The sequence below is a fragment of the Bombus affinis genome, unplaced genomic scaffold (genome assembly GCF_024516045.1).
Source record: "Bombus affinis isolate iyBomAffi1 unplaced genomic scaffold, iyBomAffi1.2 ctg00000123.1, whole genome shotgun sequence".
In the NCBI taxonomy this organism is placed as follows: Eukaryota; Metazoa; Arthropoda; class Insecta; order Hymenoptera; family Apidae; genus Bombus; species Bombus affinis.
The window spans coordinates 107,035-129,510 of NW_026108855.1; the positions used below are offsets into that span (position 1 = coordinate 107,035).

At 40.2% G+C, this 22,476-nt stretch overlaps 1 protein-coding gene and 3 long non-coding RNA genes across 4 annotated transcripts; 2 read left to right on the plus strand and 2 right to left on the minus strand.

Annotated features, from left to right (window-relative positions):
* Positions 1–7,201: 7,201 nt before the first annotated feature.
* Positions 7,202–8,823, minus strand: LOC126927506 (uncharacterized). Its single transcript, XR_007715548.1, has 4 exons — positions 8,659–8,823; positions 8,379–8,581; positions 7,742–8,270; positions 7,202–7,627 (listed from the first exon to the last, which is right to left on the minus strand). It is a non-coding gene; the product is annotated as an uncharacterized LOC126927506 (long non-coding RNA).
* A 190-nt stretch (positions 8,824–9,013) lies between these two features.
* LOC126927514 (uncharacterized) lies at positions 9,014–9,447 on the plus strand. Its single transcript, XR_007715555.1, has 2 exons — positions 9,014–9,147; positions 9,303–9,447. It is a non-coding gene; the product is annotated as an uncharacterized LOC126927514 (long non-coding RNA).
* A 57-nt stretch (positions 9,448–9,504) lies between these two features.
* LOC126927494 (uncharacterized) lies at positions 9,505–11,938 on the plus strand. The gene is made up of 3 exons (XR_007715535.1): positions 9,505–9,626; positions 9,843–10,202; positions 10,257–11,938. It is a non-coding gene; the product is annotated as an uncharacterized LOC126927494 (long non-coding RNA).
* Positions 11,939–13,760: 1,822 nt separating this feature from the next.
* On the minus strand, positions 13,761–15,928 carry LOC126927484 (katanin p60 ATPase-containing subunit A-like 2). The gene is made up of 6 exons (XM_050743596.1): positions 15,786–15,928; positions 15,426–15,675; positions 15,074–15,242; positions 14,904–15,016; positions 14,505–14,707; positions 13,761–14,347 (listed from the first exon to the last, which is right to left on the minus strand). Exons 1-6 carry the CDS (start codon positions 15,869–15,871, stop codon positions 13,963–13,965), a joined length of 1,206 nt encoding a protein of 401 aa, XP_050599553.1. The 5' UTR covers positions 15,872–15,928; the 3' UTR covers positions 13,761–13,962.
* Positions 15,929–22,476: the final 6,548 nt, after the last annotated feature.

Consider the following 22,476-nt stretch of genomic DNA (forward strand, 5'->3'; position numbering starts at 1 on the left):
CGGAGTCCTTGCTTGGGATTATTGTGTTGTTAATGGTGACCTGGGGGCAGGTTTGTTTTCGGAGCGTGAAGGTTACATGAGAGGATTTTTTTCGTTTATTTTGAAGCCTCATTTTTCGAACCACTTTTCCATGGAGTCGAGACTTCGCTGGAGAGTGGATGAGGCAATTGCCGGGTCTGCGTGGGTAGCTAATAGTGCTGTGTCGTCGGCAAATGTTGCTATTGTTACCTCGTTTGATATAGGTAAGTCGGCAGTGTAGATGGAGAACAGTAGGGGTCCGAGGACACTACCTTGGGGTATGTCGGATTCTATTGGGAATGTTGCGGAAGTGGCGCCTAGGCATTTAACTATGAATTGTCTGTTGGTTAGGTAGGATTTTAAGATGGTGTAGTATGGGTGGGGTAGGATCTTTTTAAGCTTGTAGAGTAGCCCTTCATGCCATACTTTGTCGAATGCCTGTTGGATGTCTAGGAATACCGCTGAGCAGTATTTTTTCTTTTCAAGGGTTTGGCTGATCATGTGGGTTATGCGGTGGATTTGCTCTACTGTTGAGTGTTGTTTTCGGAAGCCGAATTGGTGATCTGGGAGTGTTTTCAATTCTTCTAGGAGTGGAAGGAGACGATTCGTGAGCATCCTCTCGAATAGTTTAGACAGTGTAGGTAAAAGACTGATTGGGCGATAGGAGCTGGTTTCATATATTGGTTTACCGGGTTTAGGGATGAGGGTGATCAGTGAGATTTTCCACGCCTGAGGAAAGTATTCAAGGCGGAAGATAGCGTTAAAGATTGATGCGATGAGTGCAATCCCTTTTATGGGAAGTTCCTTGATTGCTTTATTGTCTATTAGGTCGTGACCTGCTGCTTTCTTGGGGTTTAGGCGACTGATTGCTTCTATGATCTCTGAAGAAGTGAAGGGTTCAATAGGAGGGGACATTTGGAAGGGAGTGTGCAGATATTCGGTAACGTCCGCTGCAGCTATGGAGGAATGGGGTTGGAATACTTCAGTCAAGTGTTTGGCAACTAGGTTGGCTTTTTCTATAGGGCTACGCGCCCATCCACCCTGCGGACGGCGGATTGGAGGTATTATTTGTGGGAGGCGCGTGAGTTTCCTGGAGGCCTTCCATAGTGAGTAGTTGGAGTCGGCTGTGGGGGACAAGCTGACGAGATATTTGTGAAAACGGTCATTATTGTAGTTTTTTATAGTTTTGGATAATTTTCTAGTTGCGTTGTTTAGTTTGCGTTTGTCCTCCGGTGTTCTATGGGTCTGCCATATCCTTCTTAGTCTACGTTTTTCTGCTATTTTTTTTAATATGTACTGGGGGTATTCGTGATTGCCGATGGACGTTTTTGCCGGTGTGGAGAAGCGGATAGCGTTTATTATGCTCGTGTTTAAGTATTCCGTGGCTGCTTCGATTTCTTCATTGGTTTTTAGTGAAGTTGAGGCTGAAGTTGTGTGTGTAAAGACTTCTCTAAAGAGCTGCCAGTTGGTGTGTTGGTTATGTATGGAGCCATTAGGTGTATTCTCGATGATAGTTGAACTGACTGTTACTATCACGGGGGAATGATCAGAGGAGAGATCAGCCGAGGAATTGATTTGGACGTGTCTTGACGAGATATTTTTAGTTATGAGGAAATCAAGGAGATCGGGTATTTTGTTTGTGTCGGTGGGCCAGTGTGTAGGTTCGTATGTGGTAAGGTAGTTGAGGTTGTTGGTTATTACGCTGTTGAGGAGGTTTTTGCCTCTTACTGTAACCAGTCTGCTGCCCCATTGGGTGTGTTTGGCGTTGTAGTCTCCTCCAGCTATGAATCTATTGCCCAGGGTGTCCAGGAAGTCGTCAAAGTCTTCTTTGGCGATGGAGTGTCTGGGAGGGCAGTATACAGCTGAAGTGGTGATTGTACCATGACAGTCTTCTATTGCTACGTTTGTTGCTTGGAGGTAGTCTTTCTGGAATGGTGGAAGTTCGTAGTGCTTAATGTTTGATTCGATTATGATTCCGGTGCCGCCGTGGGCCTTTCCGCTGGGGTGTTGGGTGTGGTAGAAGTTGTAGCCGTGTATTTTGAGGTAGTTTTTATCGGTGAAGTGGGTTTCGGATATGAGCATCACATCGATTTGCTGTTGTTTTAAGAATAGTTCTAGTTCAAATTTGTGCTGAGCTAGACCGTTGGCGTTCCGCAGAGCTATTCGCATTGGTTTTATTTTGCTTCTGTGCGTATGAATTTGTCCATGAAGAGTGTGAGTAGTGACAGCAAGTTGTTAATTTGCTCTGATTGTTTCTCTATTAGCTTTTCAAGCCTAGAGACGTTGTCTGTATCAGGTGATTTGGGGGCACTATTTTGAGGAGGATCCCTGTGGCTAGTTGGTATATTTTGAGTGCCTTGTACCGCTTGGGCATAGGAGGTTGAGGGAGTGGTGAATTTGGTAGGGCTGGGTGTTTGATTGGTTGGGGAGATTGGGGTAAAGATGAATTTCGGTGAGCTGGGTATTTGGTAGGTTACCTCTTTTGTTCTAAGTTTGGGGTACTTGTTTGAGTACAGTGTTTTGTAGGCTGAGCAGCCTTTGTAGTTGGCAGGATGGTCACCTTGACAGTGGATGCACTTCGCTGGGATTTCTGGTGATTTACTGCACTGGTCGGTGGGGTGTGTACCTGCACATTTGACGCAGCGGAAGATATGGTTGCAGTATTTCTGCGTGTGCCCGTATCTTTGGCACCTCTTGCATTGCACTATCTCCTTTTTGATTTGCGGTGGTTCGAATTTTACTATAGCGTTCATTAGGCGACTGATGTTGTAGATTTCCTTATTGTTGGGTTTCTGTTTTAAATCGATAAAAAATAGGGATAACGGTTTTTTCGAGACTCTATGCCTTATGTTGCTGACATTGATGACTTCGTGGCCGAGTTTCGATAGTTCTAGGGCGGCTAGCACCCTTCCCTAACCACCAACATGGAAATTGACCAATTAACAGTAACGCCAATTTCCCTCACTTTCCGAACGAAGGCTTTTTTCCACGAATCCGATGATTTCGGGCCCTTAGGCACACCCATCATAGTTTTCCTCGACAGCGTTACCATGAACAGTTTGCTGGTGAGTGCCGAGGCGTGCAAACGTGTGTCCAGTGCCCTGCGAAGTCCACAAAACAGCACGTGACCATCCAGTTGCTGCTGAGTGCCGAGACGTGTGTCCAGTGCCCTGTGAAATTCACAAAACTCCACGTGACGCTCATCTGTCGAAAGCAAATCCAACAAACCTAGCTAAGGGTTAACAGCCTCTCGACTAGTTCTTTCACACTGAATTAACTAGCTCGATGATGGCTCTATCATTCCAAACAGGCTCTCCGGAGCTAAATTATAACACCGCCGTTTTTCCTCCCCCGTGGCAAGGGGGCAACACATCTATCCTGGTAAACGACCATCACTCGAAAAAACGCAAGCTGGAACCAAGCAAGACAAATGTGAATAAGAGTCAAACTAAACCACCAGCCAGCCAGGTGACCACCTTCAATAGATTCTCAATACTGGAGTCTACGGAAAACTCCATGAATACAACCGAGAAGGTAAATAATCTCCATACTCAAAGAATTCCCCCTCCTCCACCAATATTCATTGACGACGTAATCGACATACAGTCAATGATAAGGACCATTGAAAAAGATATCAGCAAAGAGGACTACAAGTTAAAAATTAACAACAACCACGTGAAAATTCTGCTGACCCACCCAGACGCCTGTAGAAAGTTAACTAAGTTGCTAAAAACGTTAAACGCTAAATTCCACACATATCAGCTCAAAGAAGAAAGACCTTTTCGTGTGGTGCTACGCAACATCCACCACTCAGTCGACCTAGATGAACTAAAGTACAAACTTCAAAATCTTGGCCATGAGGTAACAAACATAAGCAACATTAAACATAGAATCTCAAGATACCCACTATCACTATTCTTCATAGATTTAAAACAAAAAGGGAACAACAAAGAAATTTACAACGTCAACCGGCTGATGAACTCCATAGTTAAGTTCGAACCACCTCTTGTAAAGAAAGAAATAATACAATGTAAAAGGTGCCAAAGGTACGGCCACACGCAGAAATACTGCAACCATAACTTCCGGTGCGTAAAATGTGCAAGTAATCACCCCACTGACCAATACACTAAATCCCCCGAAACCCCCGCTAAGTGCATCCACTGTCAAGGAGAGCATCCTGCGAACTACAAAGGATGCTCAGCATATAAAACACTACATAATATTAAGTATCCAAAACTGAGACCCAAGGACATAACCATACAAGAACCTAGACCCCAAAGCTCACCTCACCATCAGTATCCCACGCGCAGGCAACACAAGGAAACGTAAACAACTCGAAAACCCACAGTGTACACACAGAAAATAGAATTCTCACCCCACAAAACACAAACAACTTCACCAGACTCGAAAAACTTATCGAGAAGCAAACTGAGCAAATTAACAACTTGCTGTCACTACTCACACTCTTCATGGACAAATTCATACGCACAGAAGCAAAATAAAACCAAGACGCATAGCTCTGCGGAACGCCAACGGTCTAGCTCAGCACAAATTTGAACTAGAACTATTCTTAAAACAACAGCAAATCGATGTGATGCTCATATCCGAAACCCACTTCACCGATAAAAACTACCTCAAAATACACGGCTACAACTTCTACCACACCCAACACCCCAGCGGAAAGGCCCACGGCGGCACCGGAATCATAATCGAATCAAACATTAAGCACTACGAACTTCCACCATTCCAGAAAGACTACCTCCAAGCAACAAACGTAGCAATAGAAGACTGTCATGGTACAATCACCACTTCAGCTGTATACTGCCCTCCCAGACGCTCCATCGCCAAAGAAGACTTTGACGACTTCCTGGACACCCTGGGCAATAGATTCATAGCTGGAGGAGACTACAACGCCAAACACACCCAATGGGGCAGCAGACTGGTTACAGTAAGAGGCAAAAACCTCCTCAACAGCGTAATAACCAACAACCTCAACTACCTTACCACATACGAACCTACACACTGGCCCACCGACACAAACAAAATACCCGATCTCCTTGATTTCCTCATAACTAAAAATATCTCGTCAAGACACGTCCAAATCAATTCCTCGGCTGATCTCTCCTCTGATCATTCCCCCGTGATAGTAACAGTCAGTTCAACTATCATCGAGAATACACCTAATGGCTCCATACATAACCAACACACCAACTGGCAGCTCTTTAGAGAAGTCTTTACACACACAACTTCAGCCTCAACTTCACTAAAAACCAATGAAGAAATCGAAGCAGCCACGGAATACCTAAACACGAGCATAATAAACGCTATCCGCTTCTCCACACCGGCAAAAACCTCCATCGGCAATCACGAATACCCCCAGTACATATTAAAAAAAATAGCAGAAAAACGTAGACTAAGAAGGATATGGCAGACCCATAGAACACCGGAGGACAAACGCAAACTAAACAACGCAACTAGAAAATTATCCAAAACTATAAAAAACTACAATAATGACCGTTTTCACAAATATCTCGTCAGCTTGTCCCCCACAGCCGACTCCAACTACTCACTATGGAAGGCCTCCAGGAAACTCACGCGCCTCCCACAAATAATACCTCCAATCCGCCGTCCGCAGGGTGGATGGGCGCGTAGCCCTATAGAAAAAGCCAACCTATTTGCCAAACACTTGACTGAAGTATTTCAACCCCATTCCTCCATAGCTGCAGCGGACGTTACCGAATATCTGCACACTCCCTTCCAAATGTCCCCTCCTATTGAACCCTTCACTTCTTCAGAGATCATAGAAGCAATCAGTCGCCTAAACCCCAAGAAAGCAGCAGGTCACGACCTAATAGACAATAAAGCAATCAAGGAACTTCCCATAAAAAGGAATTGCACTCATCGCATCAATCTTTAACGCTATCTTCCGCCTTGAACACTTTCCACAGGCGTGGAAAATCTCACTGATCACCCTCATCCCTAAACCCGGTAAACCAATATATGAAACCAGCTCCTATCGCCCAATCAGTCTTTTACCTACACTGTCTAAACTATTCGAGAGGATGCTCACGAATCGTCTCCTTCCACTCCTAGAAGAATTGAAAACACTCCCAGATCATCAATTCGGCTTCCGAAAACAACACTCAACAGTAGAGCAAATCCACCGCATAACCCACATGATCAGCCAAACCCTTGAAAAGAAAAAATACTGCTCAGCGGTATTCCTAGACATCCAACAGGCATTCGACAAAGTATGGCATGGAGGGCTACTCTACAAGCTTAAAAAGATCCTACCCCACCCATACTATTCCATCTTAAAATCCTACCTAACCAACAGACAATTCATAGTTAAATGCCTAGGCGCCACTTCCGCAACATTCCCAATAGAATCCGGCATACCCCAAGGTAGTGTCCTCGGACCCCTACTGTTCTCCATCCACACTGCCGACTTACCTATATCAAACGAGGTAACAATAGCAACATTTGCCGACGACACAGCACTATTAGCTACCCACGCAGACCCGGCAATTGCCTCATCCACTCTCCAGCAAAGTCTCGACTCCATGGAAAAGTGGTTCGAAAAATGAGGCTTCAAAATAAACGAAAAAAATCCTCTCATGTAACCTTCACGCTCCGAAAACAAACCTGCCCCCAGGTCACCATTAACAACACAATAATCCCAAGCAAGGACTCCGTAAGATACCTGGGCATGACCCTGGACAGGAGGCTAACTTGGAAAAAACATATCTCAGAAAAAACAAAGCAACTAAAGGAAAAACTAAGAAAATTCTATTGGCTCACGGGCCGACGCTCCAAGCTAAACATACAGAACAAAATAACCCTCTACAAGGCCGTAATAAAACCTGTCTGGACCTACGGAATCCAACTATGGGGAACAGCAAGTAATTCCAACATTGAAATACTCCAACGCTTCCAATCGAAAACGCTAAGATCCCTATCAAATGCACCCTGGTATCTTACCAACGAAACAATCCACCGTGACCTCAAGATACCTACAGTCAAAGATGAAATACACAAGTCCAGAAGCAGATATGACACAAGAGTCAACAACCACCACAACCCACTAGTCACCCAACTACTGGACACGACGGACCGATCTACATTTATCATATTTTATATAAAATTAGAAGGGACCTTTAAAAAATTGCATGCAACAACACACTTACAGGTACTCTTGAATTAGTTTTTCTACATGTCTGATTATGTCTTTATATGTGTATGTCAATTCAAATTTATTTTCTTAAAAGTCCCTTAATGAAAAACTAACACTTCATACTAACTTAGAACTTTTGAGTTCTTAGAATATTCTGATTTAGTCACTGGCTGTACCATAAATTCATTTACAGATATTATATTTCCACCAAGAGCTAGGTTTATTATGAGCCTTCCTGCATCATCATCGAATCCTTCTATTTGACCATAATTATTACCTTGTTTTCCAGCTATAATTTTCACAAATGTTCCTTTCTCGATTTTAACTTCTTCCTCTTCTTTTTTGGAATCTGTATTTTTCTTCTGCAATGCTACTTTGTCTGCTCCAAGACCCATACCTTTTGGTCGTAATTCTGGTATGACAGCTGCTACTAATCTGTAATAGTTAGAATAAACGATTGTGAAATAAAAAATGATGTTCTCTGTTTACTTTCCAATAAGTGATGTATTAAACACATATAATTAATTTAATCTAGAATAAAATTCATACTTTTCATTTCAACCAATTCCCTTTCCTGGTTGCCATCCCATTCCCTGTAACATTGCTACACCAAAAGCATCAATAGGAATTTTTTCATAATCTTGTAACGTAGACTGAAGAATAAAAAACAATATTTATAATATGCAAATGTAATACATCTGTGCATTGCACATCAATATGTTGATAACGTACCTGTTCTTTGCCTCTTAATGATTCATCTTCTACTAAAGGTAAAGTTAAATCATTTGTTTTAGTTTCATGTTCATTCTTTGACTTAAGTTCCTCAATGATTTCTTCCGCCGCTTGCTCTTCTAAAGTAACAACTTTATTTTCACTATCTTCAACTGGCTCTTTCTTTATTGATATTATTGGCGATGTTTTTCCATTAGATAGCTTTGATTTTGCCTCGTTAACACTAGCGTCTCCTACCTTTTCCTTATCTGCCTTCGGAAGGAAAATGTCTGCATCTATTTTATTAACAATTCTATCATGCCAGGTTTTTGAACCTAGTAATGGAATAATTAGAGATTCATCTTTTCTTTCTTCCTCATTGAAATAAAAAATTGTTTTCAAATATATATATTCCGCTATTGGTGATTTTTATAGGTTAGGTTGAGGTTATATGTTTCTTGATTATAAATTTTACTTTTTGAACTCACCCTATTACTTTAATACCTTTTTCATTAAGGCATTCAATGTAATCAACTTTCTTTTTTTCTTGTGGAATAGCATTTTTTCTTAATAGATTTCTTAATAGATTTTGCAAAACCGAAGGAAATCTTCTTTCCTTCTTCTGCTGGTTTGTTTGTTATTTTAACACTGACTTATAGATCAATACACATGTATATACTAGACATAAAGATTGATGTCACTTGAAACTATGTGCATGAATCTAATATCTTATTATACTTTATTAATCTACTCACAATTACTTGCACATTACTAAAATTTCATTCCGACAATATATCAAGCGCCTGAATAAGTGACATTAAAGTAAACATATATGAGAGAGGAAATAAGAAGAACTGACGCCTATGGTTTTCTATGTTACAGAGCTAGTGCTGCACCATACGGCCAAATGCCGAAAGTGGCTAGGATATCCCAGAGAGAGTAGTGCTGCACCATGCAGTCAAATGCCGAAGGTGGCTTATGCTAGTATATATCTGTCTATACGTTTCAATCAGAAAATCGATATTATGTGTTCATGTGAAAGTTCACATTTCCTTAGGAGCTGTATTTTGATAGATTTAAGCTTCTAATGGAGCATTTTAAACGTATAGAGTATACTATGAAGTAGAGTGCGGATCATTTTATATTCATAGAAAATTTGAATGTATGGAAATGTACCAAATGCTCATGATATGCAAAAATATGCAAAATATTCAAAGTAAACCAATCATCAAAAAGTTTAAAAGGTGAAACAAATTTCTTTAATAACACCTAGATTAATTTTTATTTGTTAACGATCTACATTCTACTACGCTTTTAATTCTACCCTAGTTTATGCACCATAGCGCATGACAGCGCTATTATGTCCTTTACAATTTATTCAAGATCATTCTATTTTCAGATCAGACTCTCTATTTTTCTTTTTGCATCCTGCAAATTACCGTATAGTGATGTAAAACGAAAGCTATTGCTCGTTAAAATTTGACGTACTTTTGTTTTCATGAAAATATACATATGTTGAATTAAATAAACTAAACTATTGATAATCACATTGAAAGTATATATATTTATATATAACTTAGATTTCACAGATTTGGATTCGATATTGAAGTACTTCTTATGTATTAACGAAGAAGATAAAACATACTAATACAAGCATAATTCAACTGAGCGATTATGATAATGTTAATGCGCATCTCCGAACGTGCAGAGGATAAATGAGCAGGTAAGTTGCTCCCATCACTTTCTCCTTTGTTTCATGCAACTGTAACTCTTAGAATGTAATGTATAAATGTATATAACTATCCTTAACCGCATTGACGAAATGATGATAGACACAATTACTTGTTTGTCAGTTGAAGATCTTTTCTTTCCTCTTACTACATATTTATGTACTCTTAACTTGTCTTTTTAGCAATACTATCGCTCGTTTGTTCTACAGTTTTCAGAATTCTACCTTTTAGCGTTCTACACACGATCGGAGCGTAAATGTGCCCGTAGTCTGCCTGTTCCTATAAGCTACTTTAAACGATCATCTTTGATTGTGTTGGCTCGTAGATCATAGAGGAAGCCATTTACCTATCTTTCGGAACAAGAACTACAGTTAAAAACAGCGACCAATTGAGAACGGTAGTTAAGTCCGCGAGTAGAGGGGTGAGCGTGTTTTAGCGGCGACAACAGCACACGGTATGCAGATACGAAGCCGGGGTAAACCGGCAAGCCGTAGTTCACGGACCGTAGTAAGCGTGGTAACTCTGAACAGTCAACGACATTTGAAAGCCGGCCGCGCTCTGGAATTCAGGTAAATTTACCTCTTTTTCGTCTTAAATTTTCATTGACATTTCTCTGCTTATAGATTATTATACGGTTAGAAATGACATATTTTTGGAGATATCGAGGAATGGTACTTTTAAGTAATTTTGATTTTCATCACTCATAAATTGAACCGAGGAAATTCCATCAATTTATTTACCGGCTGTTAAAAAGTTTTAATGAAATGGGACAAATGGTAATTAGTTGCGAAAATAAGGACAGTTGTGCCAGAGTTACAGTGTTTGCCTTTAATTTCAATTAACTGTACAGCCTGAACGTGGAGATTTTGTTCCTATGTAAATGATGAGATATACGACACACTGGACTGGTTTCTCGATAGTTAACATCTAAATGGTTAAATTAGGGAATGCTTTAACAAAGTTGATTCAAACATTTGATGAAAAACCCATAATTTACCTTTCTTAGAAATAGTCTTATACTCTTACATATCTTTTATACATTTTTCTTATATATAGAAATCTAACATTTATCAAATATGTGACAATTTCTACTGCAATCAAACATCTTATTTACTCTACGTAATGAAGCTAAGTTTAATTAACTTTCCTCAGTATCTTACATCACCAGTCACGCTCTCGATCCCGCTAGCTAGGCAATAAATCATCAAAAGTCGAGTTACAATTACGTTCTTATCCTACTTCAGAGCCCCTCACCTATCCGTTATCCAATTTCCTCTTCGAAATCCCATCGTGAAACCGACAATTAACTACTGTTCATCAGCATACGTACAGTTGACGGAATCGACATAATGAGACAGCGGAGTTAAATGTTAAAAAGTTTGCATATTTTATAATTTGAATGGCGTAAGGGAAAATAAGATGTTTGATTCGCCTAAGATCGTTTCATCCTGTATGGCACCAACATTTCATAAAATATTATATAACACAATTTGGAAAACAGGGTTGAGAATCATAGTGGTGTAAGTTAGGCCATTGCCAGTTTTCATCAAATAATCTTCTGTGTTTATTACCGTAAAAATAGATTACATCTGTTCAAACCGTGGAAACAGAAATGGTAGAGAATAAAGTTACGACTTAATCGGTTCTGAAACCAAAGGGAAGATATGTTTTAGAGTAAAAATGAATTCAAACATTCGGAATTACGACTTAAACCACTATGACATTGAATTTGTCGTATGAAACCTACGCGTTGGGGAACGTGTTGAGGATGTCCCGAAACGTAGTTACAAATTAAGACAGGTCCGCGAGGCTAACTGTAAAAGAGCGAGCGTAACTGTGCGGAGTCGATGTTAACGGAGAAGATCTTCCTGCCGAAGATTTGTTCCGCTATGTCTAGACGTTCTATCCTTTGTTTCCTCGTTGCATTTTTTTACTTTCATTATATCGCCACGAACAATGTTGCTCGTCGTGCTCTTAACCGTGCAACAGTCGGACAAAAACCCGTTCTACCTCGTATATAGCGTTCTGTTCGACACGGTCCACGAACTTACGGACAGATTTTTCGCGATTAAAAGAACAAGATAAGACAATTTCACGGTGATCTCATTGTTGTATATGTATACGGAAGTCCCATGGTTGTCGAAGTTTGTGCAGTAATTCTTCTTTCTCTTTCTCTTTTAATTATCGTTTTTTGCAGAAGAATGACCGTGGTGTAGAACATGATTGATGTTGATGGTGTAGTAATGGGCGGTGATGCTTCAAACGTATATAATACACTTGAGTTGTATCAAGCATGTTTTTACAACTTTGAGTCGGTTTTACGTGTTCTCATGTTATTGTAACGATTAAGTTACCATAAATATAGCAGTTTTCCCAATGGATCCACGCGTCGAGAGAAGCCATATCACGTAAAACATACATTTCCGTATAATGTTGTACAAATAACAGTCTAAGAAGAGTAAACACTCTTTATTACGATCATACATGTATATTGAAAATATAGCGATCGTTGCAACGTTATGAAAAATTATTGCAATGAAAAATTTTGACGGTGGATACGTATCGTTAGCAGATGATTCACAAGTTTCGAATCGTCTGACGGTACTGGTGCGTTGAACTTTCAGTGGTTGCGCGCGTACGCGTGTCGAGTCGAATTCTAGTTCGATTTCGCTATGGTAAATGTAATCGAGTGAACAATCGCGCTACCGGGTCTACGCGTATTCCGGAACTCGGCGCATAATGCCGCGGAAACGGGCATTACAGGTCATTCAGAAGTTACGTCTCATAAATTAAAATACATAGAAGAATGGCAATTACATTCTCCTTTTTATTATTTATATTCTATTATTAGAACACGTATCATTTTTCAAAATTTTCCTTGCAATCTACAATTGTTTATGTTATCTTCCTATTGATCATCGACTTTGTCATTTGCATGTCTCATTTTCCTCGTGTTCGGCATTTCAATATCAGGGAACGAATTTGTATCTTCTACATGAAATCATCTCTTTAATTTCAGATAGACGAATATGCGGCTGCTTCTGTTCCAAATATCTCCGTTACTGTGCCTGTTGACGGAAATCGGCGCGGCTGGGATCGGTAAAGCATGGCAGATCCTGCCATACGCGACCGATTCCTGGAATCACCCATCATGGCCACGGCTCGACTCTTCCGCGTTCGAAGTTCGCAGCGTGAGCGGGATTGGTCATCTCAATCCCTTGTTTAATTGTTGATTTTTTTAAATCTTTGTTTATTAATTCCAGATTTTTTACATATTTTTTTTTTACATGATTTTCTTCCAGAATAAACGCTGAATTCTGATTGTAGGGTGGTACAGGCAAAAGTACCGATACGCGACGGTACGACATAGCCATGCATTATTACATTTTTTTTCTTTTTTTTTTTTTAAGATTATTATTGTAACTTAAATTTAAGCCGCTGTTACGCTGTGCTTATGTGCGATATTTTAATTTATGTCCTGAAAGCCTGGACGCAAAAACAGGACAGTTCGTTAGCGTAGGAGGGAACTTCTTCGTTAGACTGAACTCTGTTGATTGACTATTGAAAGCGCAAAGCGTAATAAGTTATAGTAATTCTTTTGCACGAGATTAAATAATTCAAGAGCGTTATTTTTTAGTATTGATTATTTATTTTAAACATTGAAATTTACAATAAACATTTAGAATTTACAACAGAATTTGGCTAATAATTCAGTTGTATGAGAAAAATTTCAAGACAATTATCGATACATAATCCGACATCGCATTTTCTGCATTCTCTTATTTTTCTCACAAACAACACATTTTCTTCTCGATAATTAGATGCGACTGTCCTCGAAACAGGTAGACAATTATAACGAGACATTATTGGCATTTGCTTACTGCCGTTACTAAGGAATACATTCATATTTATCTCACATAAATGTAATAGTATTACTTCTACTTGATCGGAAAAATCGACAAACGCGTATATCTGTCCTTAGGCCATGCGGAATACTTGCAAAAAACGCATATATGTGTTCTGAGTCTACACCCATAGCTTTCGCCCGGCGCATATACGCGCCCATACATGCGTTAATAAGATAAGAGGAAATAAAAGACAGATTATCGATAAAATACACTAACACATATGTAATACGTGGATATATTACCACTCAGATTACACATATTATATATTATAAGGGAATACGTATACCACGTATACATATATGTAGAACGAACATTTCAAACTTGTTTATAGCGCGTGCGCACACATACATGCACGCACACGAACAATTTTTCGAACGATAATTATATTAATGATATATATTATGATAACCATTTATATTTTTTAAAATATGTTCTTATGGCATACATATTTATTCCACGCTTTATATCTATCCACATCCGTGACTGTAGGTGACATTGTTTTTAACAATTTTGCTATTATTTCATAATTCTTTAATTCATATTTCAAAGTCGTAACAGATGTTTCTTTTTTTTCAAGTTTTTCCCACATTGGACTTATTTCTAGCAGCCATGCTTGCTTACAAAGCAATTTTATATCCGCGCAAGAATATTTTTCAGTAGATTTTATTATGTGGTTTACAATATCCATATTCTCTAATAACTGGTTGCTAAGGTATAATTTGAACATATCGAGTCGAGTAACTTCATTTGGTAATGATACGTATATTTTCTTTTCGAGGCGTCTGTGTAAAGCTGCATCAATGTCCCTAATAATATATTTACAATAAATATTATTGTTCTGTTATATTAATAATAACGAAGGAATATTCCGAACAACACAATAATTAAGATTAAGATAATGAATAATTATGATATTAAGATATTTTCTACTTAGAAAACATTGAAATAGCGTGATATACATACCAAGGGCAATTAGTTGCAGCCAAAAGAACTACATTAGAATTTTCGTTAGATACTAATCCATCCAATCTAGAAAGAAGTTCTGATCTGAATCTCTTTGCAGGTTCAGACAATGTACAGTTTACTCCTCTATTTGTGCCTATCCAGTCAATCTCGTCGATAAAAATAATTGTAGGCGAATAATTATAGGCAAGTTCAAATAAAACCTGTTCAGTTTAACAAATGTATTTATTATTTATTAAATATTATATTCAAAATTCCTTAAATTCATTGTTTCATCACGAACGTAATATCATTTCGTTTTCCAAACAACTATTCTATTTATATATGAATGACGACAAATAAAAACAAATCTTTTTAAACCTAGAATCTCTTCTTCATAGACAAAGGAAATCAACTTACACGGATATACTTCTCGGAATCGCCTCTCCATTTGCTCACCAATGAGCTGGCCGTTATGTTAAAAAAGGTGCATTGGCATTCTGTTGCGACTGCCTTCGCCAACATCGTCTTCCCTATTTCGTAATTGATTGTAAACATGTACGGGAATGAAAGAAATACGAGTATCTTACCTGTACCAGGTGGTCCGTATAGCAGAATACCTTTCCAGGGAGAAAATGGGCCATTAAAAAAGATAGGGTACTTAAGGGGATACACAATGGCCTCCTTAATAGCAGATTTACATTCCTCTAGGCCTACAATGTTGTCCCAATATACATTTAATTTTGTCAGTATGATTTCCTGCGACAATACAAAGATGAAATGGCGCATAATCTCCGTATTAATTTCCGTAAGTGTTATGTAATTCGTTATTTAAAGCTTTACTGAAATCCCTGCGTCATTGATATACAGTGGATTGTTTATCGATAGGTATTTTATTTTTAAAAAGCTTTACAATACGTATATTAATCGAAAATAACTTACGCATGAAATGTCTTCAGCAATCTTCCGCAATTCCGGATTGTCTATATAAAGCTTCCGAGCCCGTTGCGATATCTTTGATTGCGTGGATTGTTCCATTGAGACGTTAAATAGCTCTTCTGATGAAGCTCCATCGCTTTCATTGGCGAAAATTGGTGTCACTGTCATTGCGAGATTAATATCATCCGTAGCGTCACCCGTCATCTTCTGTTGTACATTCCTCCCTTTCACAGACTCACTTCTCGTTTCTTTGCTAACAGATTTGACACGTTTTACTACTTCTTCGAAGATTGAATGATATTGTAATCGATACGTTGAATACGTTGAGAACGTTGAATAGTGTTAAATAATTTAAATTCTTACACTTTGTTCGCATTTGTCATTTCCCTCGTCTTTATTTCCTTTTCAGTTATTTTCTTGCACAATATAGGATATTTTTGGAATTTCATCTTGTAATAATTTTCATATTCTGTAAGAATAATTTCCAAATCGACGTTGTCGCAGACTCGATATTTCCGAGGTAGACGAGCTTCCCGGATTAATACATCGCTAATGTCTACATATCTAAAAAATATAATTTTTAATTCATTGAACAAATTTTATGCTATGAGTACACACTATACGATAATCATCAATTAACTGTTTTATTTCTAGGTAAGACAGACAAAAAGAATGTACTGTCTATTTATTATTATATAAATCCTCGGCGATAATATTTTGCCTTCTGCTTTTTAATTTCCAATTTTTAAAGTTTGAATTTATATATATTTTCATTTATAACTAGTTAATCTACGTTATCGATTGAGTTATTCTATAACTACTGAGTTACCGATGTCGATTTTCAAATTTTGGTTCCTTCCCCTCTTTCCGCACTAATTTCTATTTCGATTGGTCACCGATATTATTCGAAAAAATTGCAACTAAGAAGATATCTAAATTGCAATGTACTCACCCATTGCGTCCCAAATAATCACATATAAGGTACAATATGTTCCGATTACGTTCCGAAGTACGACTCTCCTCCTAATGCGACATTTATTTTTTTTATTATTAACAATAATTATTAATAATATAAAGATTTTCATGCAATTTTCTGTTACATTGCGAGTTTAATCAATTTGTTACACATAATTTTGTTATCTACCATCTTGATACGTGCAAAGATAAATCTTAATGATATATGATACAGCGTAAATGGTTATAAATAATTAATTATTGACAATAATTATAAGAATTATCGAAAGAAAAAATCATAGATACTATGTGCGAGTGTAAAATATCACAAAAAATGAACAACAATTGTGAAAAACGCAATATGGCAAATCAATGACAAAACACACTCATGACTGTCATGGAAGTTCCAAAGTCTAAAATCTAGAATATTCCTTACCTCTTTTCGCAAATTATAAGATATCTTATTTGTGGTACCTTGCAGCGATAAATCACCGTTCATTGTGATAGTTTTAAATGTGATAATGATATCCTTGTATTGACTATCGTTTTTCGATAGTTACGAGAATTTTCGTTTATTACTTTGAGACAATCCGTCACTTCCTTTCTCTTATAAAGTTTCCCTTCAACTCCGTTGAAAACTGAGCATCAAACAGGAGACGAACGATTTGTTGTCATGGCGATGTTGGTTCACGCATAAGCAGGGTGCGAATATAATGATGGAATAGTCGAGTCCTGTCTACTGTATAGTAAGATGGATGCGACATGGAAATAGAAAGAGAAGGCTGTATATAGGCATTTCCTGTCCTTGTTTAATCAGGCATGCACACTAGTGGACACTGACGGCGCTCGTTTACCGTTGTTACATATTTCCGGTACAAGTACGCGGGCATTAGAGAAGGACGGAACAGTCTCTCTCTTTAGCCCTATATCGCGTTTTTAGTTCGCTCACGCGCTCTGTACTTATATCTGTCGGACGCACGTCAGGATTGGGGGTGGGGGTGTTCGGTGAATCTTCGTTGGAATTAGCCATAGGTGCGGTGTAACAATGGTTGAGTTTATTGACACAAATTAAGGAGATTTACAGCGTCGATAGATAATCGCAAGGTTTCGATATTCGCGGCACTATGACAATGGTCTCGGCTCCGGCAACGTTTCCGCGGTCAACGGATACTGGACTTTACCCTTCGTTTGCGTCTAAGTTACACTATATGTTAGAGCACGGGGGCAATTATTTCGTATACGAAAGACAGGTCGATTACTGATGAGATCGCACTAGAGAGTGACTCTCCGTCGCGGTGACGCTGTCGAAGAAAACTATGATGGGTGTGCCTAAGGGCACGAGATCATCGGATTCGCGGAGAAAAGTCTTCGCTCGAAGGGTGAGGGAAATTGACGTTGCTGTTAATTGGTCAATTTCCATGTTGGTGGTTAGAGAAAGATATTAGCTGTCCTTGGGGAAAGTTGCTAGCGAGAAGCGTCGTTCGTGGAAGGATAGATTTCTCTTATCTTCCCGTAGTCGGGGCACAGGCCATTTGTCTATTTGAGAGACTTTGTGTAATTGAAATTTAATATTCGTAGCGGGTCCTCGCCCAGCTAAACATATACTGTGAAGATGCGTTGGCATCTGGCAATCGTCTTACCCGAAGGACAAAGTCTGCGTGTGGCGAGCCACGGGACAGAAATCGTTGAAATGTTTACCGTCGTGCCCCGTCCCAAGTATTTCTTTTAAGGAAAGCTATAGAGTTACTTCATGCCTCTGTTAGATAAAACGTTCATCCCTTGACCGCGACTACGTTCGGCGACCGGTTGTCACCTCGAGCCCGAGCTCACTATCATAAATTTCGAATAAGTACAGTCGGATCGAATTACAACAGTTTCTTAGTGCGGCTATGATGAAATCTGGATTACAGCGCTAAGGGGGTCCTCCCACCGCTCCAAAGGGGAGGCTCCGGTGTTCTTTCATCTCCGACACGGCCATTCTGACTATCACACGTCCTCGGGTGGATCTAAAATATTGGGTTTTCCTAATATTAAACTTGATATAACTGGTATTTTGTTCCTTTATAGTTTAGCTAAATTATATTGTACTGGTTTCTTTATGGCTTAACTAACTGTCCAAATAGGTCAAGGGCCCAGGTTAACAACAAAAATTTCGATTGGATGTTCAATGATAAAGTAGGGAAGAAAAAACACAAAAGTCAGTAGCATTATGATTGGTATTCAAAGCGCCAGTTGCATCTTGTGAGTTACCGGTCAGACCGTAATAACATGACAGATCATTTTCGATTTCGTACACGGATGAGTCTCAGTTTGTTGGATCATATTACCGCACTGGGCGTGTGTGGAGACACTGGGTGCGGGTGCATTGATGTAATAGGCGTGTATGGAGACACTGAATGCGAGTGCAGTGTATGGAGACACTGAACACGAGTGCATTGATGTAATAGGCGTGTATGGTATCACTAGGCTTATGTGGGAATGCCGAATGCTAGTGTGTATTCGCACTAGGCTTGTGTGGAAATATCGAATGCTAGTGTGTGGTCGCACTAGGCTTATGTGGGAATGCCGAATGCTAGTGTGTATTCGCACTAGGCTTGTGTGGAAATATCGAATGCTAGTGTGTGGTCGCACTAGGCTTGTGTGGAAATATCGAATGCTAGTGTGTGGTCGCACTAGGCTTGTGTGTGGAAACATTGTGTTAAATGTCATAGTCATAGTGTTAATGATCCTCTGAGATCGGTGTAGTCATATCGTCATTGTCACTGCCATTGTCATCACTACAGACGTCCAACTCAGCAGGAACGCAACTATTCGGCATTTTTCTTAATCTATCATGACTGTATTTATACGATCGTTTGCCATCTAATGTCTTTAAAGTATATCTATCCCCTTCCAAAATCTCTGCTATTATCAATGGGCCGCTAAACTTTGGATCTAACTTGGTTTAGTTTCTTTCCTCGATTTTGCGCAATACGAAATCACCGACATTAAACCTAACCACTTTAGCTTTGGTGTTATCGAATCTTTCTTTGTCGTGTTTGGCAAAAATTGCTATATTTTTTGTCGCCTGTTGTCTTACATCGGAGATATCTATTTCTCTTTCTTCAACGCTATCAGGTAGCAACAAGTCGTACGGTCTTGCTGTCCTACCGATTAGTAGTTCCAGTGGGCTCGCTTTAGTCACGCGGTTGGTGGTGCAATTCAGGGCCAATTGTATCTCCCCAATCGCGTCTTGCCATGATCGACCGGTCGTCTCTACTACCGTGAACATATTTTTCAACGTACTCATAACACGCTCTACCTGCCCATTGGCTCTACTAGCACCGGTCGCTATCAAGTGGACTTTAATTTGTTTGCTTTCACAGAACTCCTGAAATTCCCTGCCCGTAAAACATCTACCCTGATCTGCTGTTATCCGGCAGGGACTGCCGAATAAAAATATAGCGGACTTGAGAGCTTCGATGGTGTTAAAGGAGTCTATCTTACGGGTATGATGTAAGTGTACAAACTTCGTGAAAGCATCGACTAAAACAATGACATATTCCTTGGAATCCTTTTTACCGCTTAGCTTGCCCGTTATGTCCATGTGGACCGTATGCCAAGGTATGCTGGTCTTAGGTATAGGATGTAGCTCGGCCTGGATCTTACCCGAGCTTGCCTTCGAACTCTACAGGCATGACAGTTCTCTACGAATTTGCGAACATACTTCGCCATTCCTTCGAACCAGTAATACTCGTACAGCTTCTCGAGCGTCTTATCCCAACCCAAGTGCATAATCGACTGATGCACATGGTTGATAACGGACCATTTAAAGCCTCTCGGGACGATGGGCAAGCAGAGGGTTCTACCCCTCCGCTGCACTTTGCGATAGAGCATACCTGAGCGCAACTCATAGGTATTCGCGATATCTTCCGCGAGCTCGTCGTTTCGTAGTTTGCGGGTAGTTTCTATAATTTGCGGGTCGCGACGCTGTTCGGCCAGTAGCCAGTCTTCCGATATTTCGGCCAAGTTGATTTCTTTCTCCGCAATTTTATCAATTTTACGGTGGCCTAAGTCTACGGGATTTCGCGAGAAGAAATCTACGTGGGACATCCTCTTCCCTTCTCGGTACATAATGTCGAAGGTGAAAGTCTGCAAGTAAGCCCACCACCTGTGGACTCTATCGTTCAAATGCGCTTTGTTACTTGACGCTTTCAGCGAATTGCAATCCGTAACAACAAGAAATTCTCGTCCGTGTAGGTAGTGACGGAAATGCTTGATGGCGTTTACGACTGCTAACGTTTCTAGTTCGTAGGAATGATATCTAGATTCCGCGGGGGTAGTTCTTTTGCTGTAGTACTCGATTACTCTATTTTTACCTTCGACTTTATGCATCAAGATCGCTCCGTAGCCCTCCGAGCTGGCGTCGGTATGTAGCTCAATTGGGTAATTAGGGTCGAATATCATTAGTACCGGCGCGTCGGTTAGGACGGAAACTACCTGTTGTCTGATTTTCTCGTGCCTATCTGACCATGTTATGTTTTTGCTACCTGAGGTGAGCGCATACAGGGGTTTCATCATCTGCGAGAATTTAGGGACGAACCTACGGAAATACGAAGCTAACCCGATGAATTGTCTGAGCTGAGTGACGGTCGTTGGCGCGGGTAAGGAACTTAAGGCGTGTATTTTACCCGGGTTGGGGCGAACTTCTCCGTTATGGATTATATATCCCAAGTAAAGTACCGTTGTTTTCAGAAAAGAACATTTCGCGAAGTTGAACGAAAATCCGGCTTTCACAAGAGTATCTAGTACGGTGTTCAACCTTTCTAGAGCTTGATCTATCGAGTCGGCAATAACTAAGACGTCATCTAAATAAACGACGACGTAAGAATACGCAAGGTCGCCTAAGGCGTTAAAGATGGCCCTCTGAAAAACGGACGGTGCATTTTTCAATCCGAACGGCATTGTTACATACTCATATTGTCCGTCGGGTGTAACGAACGCGGTATACTCCGTTGAATTGGGATGTATGGGGATTTGGTGGAACCCGCTGGCCATATGGATATTAGCCTGGAGGCTAATGAAGTATTTCGCGTTCTGCAATCTCGCAATTTGGTCTGCGATAAGGGGTAGGGGATACCGATCCGCAACCGTATTTTTATTTAGCGCTCGGAAGTCTACGCACAGTCTATCCGAGCCGTCCTTCTTCTTCACGAGCAACATAGGACTTGCGAACGGTGACTTACTAGGTCTTATAATGTTTGCTTTAATTAGTTCGCTAATTCTCTCCCGCACGGTTTTCCGCTCTTCCTCGCTAAGTCTGTAAGGACTTCTTTGGACGGTGACGTTAGGGTCGATTAGTCGTATCTCTAGCTGGTCCGTAGTTACACGAGTACGTGGGAAACCCGTGATGAATGAGTTTTTAAACCTTTCGAGAATGGAAATTAACCGGCCCTTATCGTTACCAAGTACCTCGGTGTCTACTTCACCGAGATCGATCTCGTTTTCGACGGTCCTATTACAGGCGTTAACTATTTTCGTTTTGCAAATATTGAGACTGTCGCGCGTAATATGTACGTCGAAGCCTTGGCTCAAAATTTCGCGACCAATCATGATATCGTATTATAAGTGGCTATCGGGGAGGACGTGAAAAGTTATCTCGAGCGCAAAACCGTTGATGCATACGGTGGACAAAATCTGCGACGTACTCTTAACGCATGCATTCCCTATCCCTCGCATTACTACTACGTCGGCCGTTCGTATGCCGGGAAATTTCGGGGCAACGGACTCCTTAATTAACGAGCATTCGGCCCCAGAATCGAAGCAAAATGGGAACGACTCACCCTGGAGGCTTAATTTACCGGTTGGGGCCTCCACCACGCAGGATTCGACTCGACGTTCCTGGCCGTTGCTGTCTCCTCTCTCCTTCCGCAGCGGGTAGTCAGAGGCGATGTGTCCTTCCGCTTGACACTTGAAGCAAACCGGCTTGGACGATGTAGCTTGTCGGCCTCCTTCTGGACGTCGTATCTTCCGTTTCTCGGCCCGCATCTTCTTGCGGCACTCCGTCATTTTATGTCCAAAGGCACCGCAGTAGAGGCACTTGTTCTGGGGGTCGGACAGC